This window comes from Ciconia boyciana, chromosome 5 (assembly GCF_034638445.1).
Source record: "Ciconia boyciana chromosome 5, ASM3463844v1, whole genome shotgun sequence".
NCBI classification, from domain to species: Eukaryota; Metazoa; Chordata; class Aves; order Ciconiiformes; family Ciconiidae; genus Ciconia; species Ciconia boyciana.
Window position 1 is genome coordinate 78,132,222 of NC_132938.1, and position 12,275 is coordinate 78,144,496.

The 12,275-nt window shown below is 39.5% G+C and overlaps 1 protein-coding gene across 1 annotated transcript in view; it reads right to left on the reverse strand.

The window, feature by feature from the left end:
• The window catches only part of AFG2A (AFG2 AAA ATPase homolog A), a 232,055-nt gene that overhangs the window by 188,185 nt on the left and 31,595 nt on the right, over nucleotides 1-12,275 (reverse strand). Inside the window, 1 exon segment of the mRNA XM_072862747.1 lies at nucleotides 6,880-7,089. Coding sequence (XP_072718848.1) covers nucleotides 6,880-7,089 — 210 coding nt within the window.

Below are 12,275 nucleotides of genomic sequence, written 5' to 3' on the forward strand. Positions count from 1 at the left end.
ACTGATTTGGAAGAGACTCAGAAATTAGTTAGTCTTTTGATACTGTAATCTCAATGGCAAAATGCTATCCCATCCCTACCACAGTCAAACCAAAGCAACATACGACTCAGGTCGGCTGCAGGAAAGAGACTGCAACAAGATAAACAGTGAGACTTCCTTTATTTTAACAGTAAGGCTATTTTGAACGCAAAGGTTGTACATGTGTGATTTGGTAATTGGTTATGCGACATAAAAAAATATTTGCTCAGAAAACGCATTATATTTGCTTGTTAAAAAGAAAGTCTACTTCTTCTCTTTCAATGCTGTTTAATGATTTAATCTGCATCACTCCCAGCTTCTCAGCACAAGTAAACTCCAGGCTGAGTGCTGTGCACCATTTTAATAGCTTCCTCTCCCTCTGCTCTGCATTCCAGAGGACCTTAAAAATTTGTTGACACCTGTCTGGTGTTTTAAAAACTTCAATTTCAATAGGTGCTTGTGGGCTCCAAAGTATCTAAGGGAGTAGGGTGGCAAAAAATTGTCATCCTCAATCCTTGCAGTGAAGTTGCTATAAGCAGCATAATCAAACTGCGAGGGCAAATAGCCATTTTTCTTTATTGGCATGCCTCAGAATTCACTTGTTTGCCATTTGCCTTGACTAGGAAACTTCAGTGACCATCTTTTGAGGCTTCTCTACACAACACAGAAACCAGTTATTTGTAGTGTGGAGTGAACTGACTGGAAACACTGAATTAAATTCACTGAATGCACCAGTGCCTTCAGAGAGGGCCCTCTTCAGCACTCGGGCATAACTGCCACTCAAATTTACCAGGATTTTGCATGCTTATGAAGTGCTGCACCAGCACAGGCACAGCAGTATCAAGTCGGAGGTGAAATTCTATCATGACAGAGTTGAAGCAGATCTAAAAGTAACCCATCCCGCTCACCTGCCCCGTCACAGAGAAATCCCTTTGCTAGTAATTTGTGTTCATCACAGATTTTCAGCACCCGTTCCTATTCACTACCACCTTCAGCTACAGGCTAAACAGCTGCCATACACTACTCTGACTAGGACCAGGCTTGGCACCATCAGGGCAGTATCCATGTGGGATCAACAATCATATAGCAAGACGACACAAAATTTGCCATCCGCCCTGCAAAACATATTCAGCTACTGGCATTTCACCCTCCAGCAACACCCCATTCCGCAATTGCTACTTTTACCTGATTGCTGACAAGCCTTGGTAACTTGAAGAGAGAGAGAAACTAAGTGCTAATAAAAATTATTCTTACAAAGTAATTGAGAAGGGACAAGGAAACAGAGATGGGGTTGTCTTTGAACCATTTTCTGCCTGCACATTCACTTTTGGGAAGCTTATGGTAAGAATGGATAAATGCCTTATTTTATTTTTAGTTGAGTAAAACATGCAGCTAGCTTCAGGATTAAAAGAGTTCATTACAGTATCTCAAATTTTTATCCCTTGTAAAAAATGTTAAACTAATTTTTCAAATACAGTTAGTTTCACTATCTGCTAATTAACTTACAAGTTACTGTAAATGTGTTACTATGGATCTTCCTGGAAATTTTATCAAATGCTTGCCAGAGTTTCTCAAAACCACAATGCTTCTTCATTTTTCATCTTAAATGTTTGCTTAGCTAGTTACAGGCACCAAGCTTTCTTATTTCATGCTTCTGCTCACTGAAATCCCCATCAAAAGGCTAAACTATCTCCCCAAAATTCAGTGACAGTTCTTCACAAAGCAAAGCAGTCAGCCTTTCCAAGCCTCATTAATCTCTTTGAGCTGCCACAGCCAAGAGCTGAAGGGAAAAGCAGAGGAAACTTCAGTTGGAAAATATTTTGACGTAATTGACCCAGACGACAAACTAAGCTCATGCACATTGCAAGCATCAGGAGTGGTACAAAAGCATCGGCAGAGTGATACAGGAAGTTAAATCAAGCCAAGGTGAAGTCAGAGCTCTGAGAGCAGTGTATCTTTTTGTAATTACTGCTAATTGAAAAAAGAAAAGATTCTTTCAGCCCAAGCTCTTAAGTAACAGCAAATAAAACGTCGGGAATATTTTCTAACCCTTCTTTTTTTCCCCACCATAGCTGGAGCTCCTAACCAATGCAAATAATATTGTAGAGCAGTATAGTACACATCATCTGTACTGTTGGTTTGCTCAGCATTAACATCCTTAAACACTACTTACCGTCATGGGTGGGTTTGGGGTTGTTTTTTTAAAATACTGCTTCATCATGTTTACAACAATTAGTGTGTCTCATTCAGCTGAATTCCAAGGGGTTTAACTTTTGGAGATCTAGATTTTCTGAAAATTTAAGCTGTTTTTTATCACCATCACTAAGTGAGATTTTGCCTTAGTTTTGATTTTAAACAGACAAATACTGAAAAGCACTAAGCAGCAAGAGGAAAAAATGATGCTTCCAAAACCATTAAAGCATATAGAAGTTACGTAATTTTGCTTGTTATTTATTTTGTAAACTCAGGTAATCGGCTTGTTGGACAGAAAACAGAACTCAAAGTCCGCTGTTGATATAACCTTGAGCAAAAGCCTCCTGAAATTAGCAGAAAGCCTCTCTCTGGTTTTAGCAGGCTGAGTAAGTAGAAAGTAATGCAATGGAGGATACCATCAACAACATACATCCCCTCTAGTATGCAGCATCCTGGGCTTATGGGCAACTCAAGGGGCAAAAGGATTTTCCAGTCCCCATGGCCCTTATGGGACCATTAGCTAAGGAACGCATTGTAACTGGGTGATGGAGTTTATCTGGGTAGGTACTGTGATGGTGCCTCACAGCCCAACAACATAAGAGCGAACTTCAGCGTTCATTTTGACATAGGTTAAAAACAAAAAAGCACAATGGTTTTCTTATTTGGTAGTAAAGTTAATTACCTACATACCATAAAAATAAGAGAAAAAAAATATCCACAGAGATTCATTCTTAGCACAAAACACTGATACAGGATTTCCTAAAAATAAAATTAAAAAAAAGAAAAAAAATCCAAGAGGGCAGTCATAACAAATCTAAATAAACTAAGATGCAAGACAAATGCAGATATAATTACCTATGCCACACAGCAAGGTATGGAAGTTTCCTCCAGAAATATTCTTATAATAGCACCATAAAAATCTTAGTGGTCTAATCAACATATATCTCAAAAAAGCAGCCAAAGCTGACCCTAAGTGCAGGAACTGTCAAAACAGTACAGAGAGATACCCACCACATAAACAGTCAAAAGAGGGAAAAAAAGACCACGGAAATAACACACTGACAAAGGGTTTCATTTTCTTCATGTTCAATTTCAGAAAGCTAGATGACATCTAAAGCAAAAATGTCACAGAGACCGTTATATGTAACAGAGAGGTGTCATCAGCCTAGCAGAAGGTGAAAATTATATCCCCCATCCTATTAATATTGATAGGTCCAATATCTGTATACAATTTTATTTTCCTATTAGTAAAAGGAATGCACAAAATACATTTCAGAAGAAAATTACAAACTTTGAGGTGAGCACAAAAGGAGCGTGAAGTACAAAAGTGCATAGAAGGCTGACTGAAATAAGAATTCAACCAGATCAAAACCTGTTGATAAGTCAAGACTGATGTTTCATCCTGAAGAATTAAAATATTATCCTAATTCCTTCCTTCACACAGTCTTATACTCGCTTGTATCCATGACCGCAAAACACTGAAAACTCTCCCAAGGAGTTGAGAACAATTCAGTTGCCTTTTTGTAACAGAGGTTTGGGAGGGGGGAAAAAAATCAAGATGACCACTAAAACCCTGAAAAGCCTCAATGCTGCAAAACATTTAGAAAAAGGGGCAGTGGGAGGGAACAGGAAGAGCCATCCCCTGGAAAGTAGTTGACAACCTCCTCCCTAGTATATTTAGCAGATATATTGTATTAGAGACAAAGAAACTCAAGTGAAGGAATAAAAATAAACAATTCCCCTTAGGAATTATATGCAAGATGGCTTTGTAAAACAAACCAACCAACCAACCGCCTTTCTCTGGAAAAGCAAAAGGTCACCAATCTTGGTGAAAATATAGCTATAAAAAGTTTTGGCCAAATATCAAAGAGCATGTTTACAAAAGGGCCACATTCATTGTAACACTAACCATTCAAACTTCACAATAGATTTCAGGAGAGAACAGGATGCAACGTCAAACATCTGTTATCATGTTACTTTCTTCAGTTCCTCTGCCCAGAAATTACACCTAGACTTTGCCCATCTTCCAAACCTTATTAGAGGCAATTAGAGACACGGGCTGGAGGCTGTGCCATTTTGACCATGCCTCATACAGCATTATGACAACCAGCCATGCCCAAGACACGTGGCAAATGTCACATTTTAACAGATTACATATAACTCAGCTGAAGTACCTCATTTAACAGAGTCAACTGTCCAAACTGCACAGATGTTGCATAGATACATCTGGAAAATAGTGCAAAGCCTTCCTGGAGGCAGGCTGGGGCAGGGGTGATACCTGCTGCACCCAAGCAGGACAGCCAACTTAGACGAGTACATTCAGCACTTCTTTAGAGAGTTGGACTTACTGTGCCCATGTATCTTAAAATGTAGCGTGCAGACATAATAGGTCCATCTTCCAAAAATCACTGGACCAAGTAAGCACTGCATGTAACGTACTTGATTTCCTATCAGGTTTCAGACGCAGGGAGAGACAGCATCCAGCAGCAAGCTCCCACAACTAGAGCTATGCCTTCTGTCTGCAGTCTGTTCTCGAGAAACACCCAAGAACCTGAGCCACCTGAACTATCCTGAAAGAGTACACGTATCCTACAGGCTGTACAGCAGACACTTTTCATCACGAGTACTTATTTGGGGCAGGAGGGACTGGAAGGAAAACGCAAGTCTGAAAAGTAAATTTCAAGAAACACACTTCCATTTCAAAAAGCCTGATATCAGTTCCAGGGACAGATACTTGAGACATAACGTAGAGAACAGGAAAATTAATAGGACTATAAGCAAGAAAAGAAAAATCCCCTCCCCCCCCCCCAAAAAAAAAAAAAAAAACACCAAAGAAAACACATATTCATCTACTTTGGATTTATTGCAGGAACACATGCAGTGGAAATTAATTCATGCCTGTTGTGCTTTAAGAAGTGCTACAGACAATGATGTTTAACACATTTAGTACATGATGGATGTTGCCTTTTCTGTCCAGGAAGCAAATGTGAAGTTAGAAAAAGTGGGCTATGTTCCCTTCCTGGAGTCAACATATCCAAGGCTGGACATGCTCCAGAGATGTGCTTCTTGAAACATCTGTACATTGCATATTTGACCAGTTCCAGGCCAAGGGATTTAAACAGACAGGGAATAAAAGGCAGTTTCCCCAAGCCAGCCACTTCTGCTGCAGCTTGTCAATGACAGGGGGGTTTGCACCATCAGAACTCCACCACGAAGAAACGCTGCATTACTGTACAAAAGCATTTCATATCAGTGCACCTTCAGATACCTCCTATTCAGCATGAGCCACCTTTTACTTTTAGACAATTAACTGCATTAGTAAAAACGTCTGATGTAGCTATGACTGATGAACACAGGATACTGACAACGTTCATTTTTAACTGGGTTTTTTTTTCAGACTGCTACCTTTTTTCCCCACCCTCTCAGGCACCAGTGCTTTGGGCGAGACAAAGAGGAATGTTTTCTTTTAAGCAGTGCAGGTGGAAAAGGTTACCTTGTTTACCAGTAACTCTGGAGTACAAAGAACTACTTTGTCTTTATGGAAGAGGCAGTAAAGGTAGTGTTTCTTAAGGGCTGAGGTTTCCAAGGCTGCTCTTGTTGATGTGACCGTGACCCAGAGGCCTGTCTGCAATGCCAGGAAGCACAGGCAGTGAAGGGCTGCTGGCTTCAGGGTCAGTGCGACTGCCTCTGCTCCCAGAGAGGACAGGATCCAGAGCTACAGTTACAGTGTGTCTGAAAGGATAGGCAGAGGAGGAAGCTGTGTAGAAACTAACAACACAGAAGGCTTTGTGAGTAAAGGGATGGTCAACAGACAAGAGTACGTGATCTTACTGCTGAGGAGATACTTTTAAAATACTTAAACAAATGTTTTTTCTTGCACTTCATTAAGATTCTGACACAGCTGCAAGACTACCCCATGTGGAATCACTCTGCTATCTTTTTTTTCTTCCTATGCGTTGAAGCTCAGTATTATTATTAAATAACTTCCATTCATGCGTTTTCCATACAACCCACAGTAATCAATTACACTGATTCATAGGCAATGAAATCCAAAATTTTTCTATACTTAAGTGTTTCTGAATGCTGAGAGAATCTCACTTATCCAAGAGTACTCCAGATATAACTGATTTTGCAAACTTCCTAAAAACTGATGAAGTAGAACTATTTCCCCTGAAAAAAGGCAAATAAGGTAAGAAAAATCTGTAATGAAACATGAACAGCAAGATAAAGAAAGTGACTTTCTTGAGGAATGAAAAGGAATGTAAGAGATGAGATGATAATATTTTCATGCAAGTAATTATTACAGTAAGAAGAGCTACCCACTATCCAGAGTTGTGTTTCATTTATACTGCTTTAAGAATTTCATTGTTTCCATTTTTAAAAAGATTTTAAATAATGCCAATAATTAAGATGTCACTACACAGCTTACCCACCCATCCAACATATAATTTCTGTGCTATGATAAAATAATAAATTTTTAAAAAGCATACAAGAAGGCATTAGTCCTTTTCATAAGAAAATACAAGCCTTACTTGATATTTACAAGGTGTTTGCCATAGCATATATAACAGCCAGAAACACTAAGAGCCACTGGATTCTAGCAATGGAAATTGGTAAACTATCAATTGTTATGCAGGAGTTAAGAAAATGTAAGACTAAATGGCCTACCTTCACTGCCAAGAAGTTGAGACCACTTTCATGAGCCAAAGCTTTTGCTATCATTGTTTTTGAGCACCCAGGAGGTCCGTAAAGCAGCACACCTTTTGGAGGCTGAATCCCCATTCGGATGAAGGAGTCAGGATGTTTGAGAGGCCATTCAACTGCCTGCTTCAATTTCAGCTTGACGTCTTCTAGTCCTCCTATGTCTGACCAAGATACCTGCAAAGCAGACCATTTTGCTGAATTCAGACAATGGAGCAAAACTATTAAAAAATAAAAGAAAACAAAAATGCTCTGTAGAATGCATACTGGTTATTTCATTAAGTTGTTTTTAAAGTGTCACTTCTTCAAAAAGCCTTTTGTAAACAAGAAGTTATTAATAATAAAGTCACACAAAGTAAATTGGATTGCACTCACTTTATGCTGGTGGATGTAGGTAAAATATTTTGTATCTACTTCAAAGGTCAATAACAAAATGTAGAACAATAACAATAAAATGACAGCATGATCATACAGGCAGCAACGCTTTGCATGATCACTAGCAAAGTCACAGCTCAGTTCTCTTGTTTTTTAATGTGATGCTGATGTGGAATTTGTAAATTACTTTGATGTCTTCCCTGAAGGAAAGGACTGTATGAGCTCAAGCTGGTTTTATTTATAGCTGCAGAGTAAGGCCCTGATCCCAGCTGTATAATCCCACTAAACTGAACAGGACCAAGTATTAGAAGTTCTAGGGGTTCCTCCACTTGCCAACACTATCACTCCCATACAGGACTTGGGCACTGGAGATTTGACTAGAAGCTTAAAAACAAACAATCCTCCAAACAGACAACTATCTACAGAAAATGAAAAGCCACACACAAAAAAAGCAACACTCAGACCAAACTGCAGTTAAATCTGCTCTGCTGAAGACACAAGACAAGCTCGTCAGGCATACATTTGGACAGAACTAATACGTCCTACCCAAAACAGCAGACGGGTCTAAAACCTGCTACACCTCTCACCGCATCACTGTCAGCAAGCCTGAGACTGTTCCCCACATCCCCCGGCCTGTTCTTCATCCTGTCACCATCCATTCCCGTCCACTTCAAATATTAAACATGTCAAGACACACCTATATAAAATGATCTTCTGCCTTAAAACACTCTTCCAAAAGTTTACTAGACATAAATCACCCTTCAGCTCTGAAAAGTCAGCTACATTTGAAAGGCAAGCGGAGTATTACTAAGAGGCAACGTATCGCCTTTCTCCTGACATGAAAACTGGTGCCACTCCTGGCTTGTTCCTATTGCTGTTTTCCTGATACCAGTATGCAAGGCAGAAACTAAAAGTAGAAAGTCCCTGAAAGAGCCAATTCAGTCAAGAAAAAGAGCACTTGGATGTGGTGCAAGCACTTTTGTGTAAGTCCAAGCAAACTGCAAAGCAAATAAAACTTCTCCTCGATTGTCCATCTTTGACAGGAAGAAAATTACATAGACAGCAGAGAGCAAAGATCAATATGCATGGGTCAACCCCTCAGAAATATTCTGAGTTTAAAGGCTAACTGGAAGGTGGAGAGCTGCCTATCTGCTGCCTGCAGAACATCATCTCTCTCACACCAGGAATATGTTACAGGAATTCTAGAAAAAAAACCCCACACTCTCTTTCTTAGTGACCAGCAGCTTCTGGTTCTTAAATAATTACTTTATAAGCCTGAGGATGTATGAAATATGTAGAGCTGATCACCACTGCCTACTAAGAAGTATGTGAGGGCAGAGGGATGTGCCAAAGGCAGGATTCCCTTATGGAAAAAAAGAAAAACAGGAAAACAGAAGAAAGCAAATTCAGTAAAGGTCAGAGCGAAGTGAAGACTGAATCAGACACAGCAGAGTATCCCAGTAGCAGGGAAGGAAAGGATTTTAGTAGGGGCATTACCGAAGCAGCATGCCACTTCTGGTAACTTGCAAGCCACCTTTTGCAACCTGCCAATATTCCCTTCTGAAGTGCTGCTTCATGCTACAAGCAAGACTAACTGCACAAAATGGATTAAAGGAATGGTAGCAAACATGAAAACGGGCTGAGCACAAGTCTGTAGTCTTGAAATAAAACTGCTTGTATGAATTCAACAAAAACAGTAAAGGGAGAAACTCCACAACACTGTGGAAAGGAAGAGGGAAACAAGAGCATGAATTCCTACCACCTGACTTTGAGCTGGGTATCTTGGGCTACCAACATAGTTGAAAGAGAGAGAGAGAGACTTCGCAGAACAATTCAGCTACAGTACAAACTCTCTCTCAGAAGTCAGACAAGTGGTCTTAAACCTAGTTTCTCTGTCTTTCCTTTAGAGGGAACATATGGCAAGGAGATGTCCAATTTAGGCACCTCAGTTAAGTGCTTAACAGTGAGAAGGATCCTCTCTTCCCGCCTGAGTTTTCACAATAAGAGACAGAAATCCACATGCAGATTTTTAATTACAATGAAGCAAACATACAAGTTTATAAAAAGTGAAGATGTGTGTCAGATACCTCACTTGCATCTTGCAACTGTTCCACCCATGCAAACCACTCCTTTTCACTCAAATTTCATGGCTGAGTAACATAATTAAACTCAAGACAGTTAATCCCAATCTTCCCTTATTCTAAAAGCTGGTGTTTCTTCATCAGATCTGAAACAGTGTCAGTGTTTTAAATTTAATTTTAAAAAATACGTATTACCTATCTCTACAACCCTTAACTCTACCTAGCAGCTCCGTAAACTGCACAGAACTAAACCTTGGCATTTTAAACAACTTTTTCTTAGGGAAGAAGACATATAACATAAGCTTGTTCTCATTTTTCAGTATCAATCCTTACACATATCTGGTAAAGCATGGACTAGTCATTCCTATCATCATGTCTTTCTAGCTAGACAAAGATTTTGACAAACATGAACAAGAGCTTGTTAAAATGAATTAAGCCATCAGGAATTCCCTATAACTTCCAGCAACAGAAAGGAAAATCCATTAGCGGTACTTTGCACACATACAAAAAGCCAAGGAGGAAACACCTAAATGTTATTTTTACCATCTTGCAAATATTCAGACTATTGCACAAGTCTTCTGAGGCATTATTCAAATATTTTTCAGACCCACTACATGTCATTTAACATCAACACAAGTGACAGGATTGTACAGAAAAGGTGAAGAAGGGCCACCTTACATGAAGGTTGTTTTCAGTAATCTGGAGATTTATTCTGATTTTGCTTACATTTAAAATCAGGAAGGGGAGGAAAGGAAGACAACTGGGTCAGGACATACAAACAGGGCCACTAAACGTGAGCTTGCCCATCACGAGTTAAAAAGGAAAATAATTAACCAGTCAAAAATTCAGTTAACTTATTTAGAATTATAATAGAAGGTGTGGAATTCAAGGAGCAATGGCATTAAAAGCAAAAATAGCTAATAACACACTACCGACACATTCTGGTCAAGTCCTAAACAAAACATCCCCCCCCCCATTTCAAAAAGATAGTGATGGGGGGGGGGGGGGGGGAGAACACACGACACAGACACACCAGTCCACCAACAATAAAACACTCAAAACTAAAATTCTTTTAGATTCATATAAGCTTGGAAGAACTAGGTGGATTGTTTTTGCACACAAATCCTCAGTAACTTGCCGACTGCAATTAACACAAATTCTAGTACCCACATTCAGACAGCTAGCTACACTTTTTTACCTGCACACGAACTCAAAGGAAAGGTCTTGCAACATAAGCAATGAAGTGTGATATTCTGTCACTGTGGAAATGGTTTTAAAGACTAGCCTTGGGGCTGAGCTTACACATACAAAGATAGTGCTCTGCTACGGTGTGTAAGACACCAAGATTTCATTACTGCCGTAATCTTTAGCTCTCCCCAGGTCAACAGAGCTCCGAATACAATGCAGAGCAGCAACTCCCCAGAGGTTGTTAAGCAGCAGCAATAAAGAAAGAAAGCAGACATGCAAAGGATGTCTCATCCAGAACCTTTTGGCTGCAAAGACACAAATCTGAGTGTTGAATTACAGTAAAGGGAGTAAAACAGGCAAGCAAAACCCATAGCACTCTACAAAAATTTCAGAAAGACCCATAGGAGAGGGAGGAATGGCAACTAGAGTGCAACTCTCCAAAGAACTGAAGTATTAACTTCCTGATTTATAACATGCATCCCCTCTCTCCTAAATCCCTGCTACAGAAAAAGCAGCCTTCTAAAAAGGTTGTAACACATAGCAAAGTTCAAGAAAGGTTCTGTGAAAACAGAAAACAAGATGCTACGTGGAACCTGGCAGGCAAGTATTTTGCATTTGCCTTGGTCACAGCCAACACACACAGCAATCCGGACACAAGTGGAAGAACAAAGGAATGCAGAAAGGAGGAACACAAAAAAAATCGTGTGGTGGCACCTCCACATCCAACAGCTCCTCTTGCACACAACCTCGCTTTCTCTCTAGCACCCCAAACTCACTTCATTTTGGCTGTTTTCCCCACTAGTAATTTTGAATATGCTTGGAATAAGAAAAGAGCTCAAGAGCTTAATGGCAAAAACCCTAATAACTAGCTTGTCACAGAGCACTCTTCAGAAGCAGACTGTAAAGCATTCCATAAAGGTTATCAAATATCCTCAGACACCAAGAAGTAAAATGACTTGCTTGATGTCACCCAAACAAGTCACTTCTAATGTATCTCCTTGTTCTTTAGCTACTACCCCAGGTACGCGTATAGCAAGAGGTTTTTCCAGGTTTTAAATAAGACAAAAGACTGCAACAGAGCAATTTAGCCTAGTAGCCTTCTAAACAGCCAAGCAGCTAGTACTCAATTCTAGGACCTAAAGGACTGATTTGAAAACTAAGCTTTCTTTACAGCCTACTCAAAGTTCCATAGATTTCAGAGAACAACCTCTGTGTTGATGAAACAATTTGGAGCTCATGATACAACAAGTAATTATTTTCAGTCAGTATCAGAGGTGATACAAGCTTAAGAAAAACCAACAGCCCATAAATGGCAAAGGTCGTGTCATGACTATAAGGGAAGGAGCACTTCAACAAAATTAATTTACTTGTGGCTTTATTTAGAAGTTACTTTGAACTCTTCTCATTCAAGTGACACATGGCTACTGCAAAGCAGTGAAATATGAAAAAAAAAAACAACGCAAAAAACCCACCACCATCTGAAAAACAGAAAGTTAAAAATCACAAAAGTCTCAGTTTAATTCAGCATGTACATCAATGGTTTTACTTGGAACTAACTGCATAGCCCAAAAGTTCCATCCACACCAGGGTGCTGCCAAGTGAATAATATATCTGCAATAAACAGCAAAAAAGTGGATATTATTAATGTATCTCAGACTCTGTCTTGTCTTTGGAAAAAAATCTCATAGCTGATCATTTATTTAGTGTTTGAAGTTATTT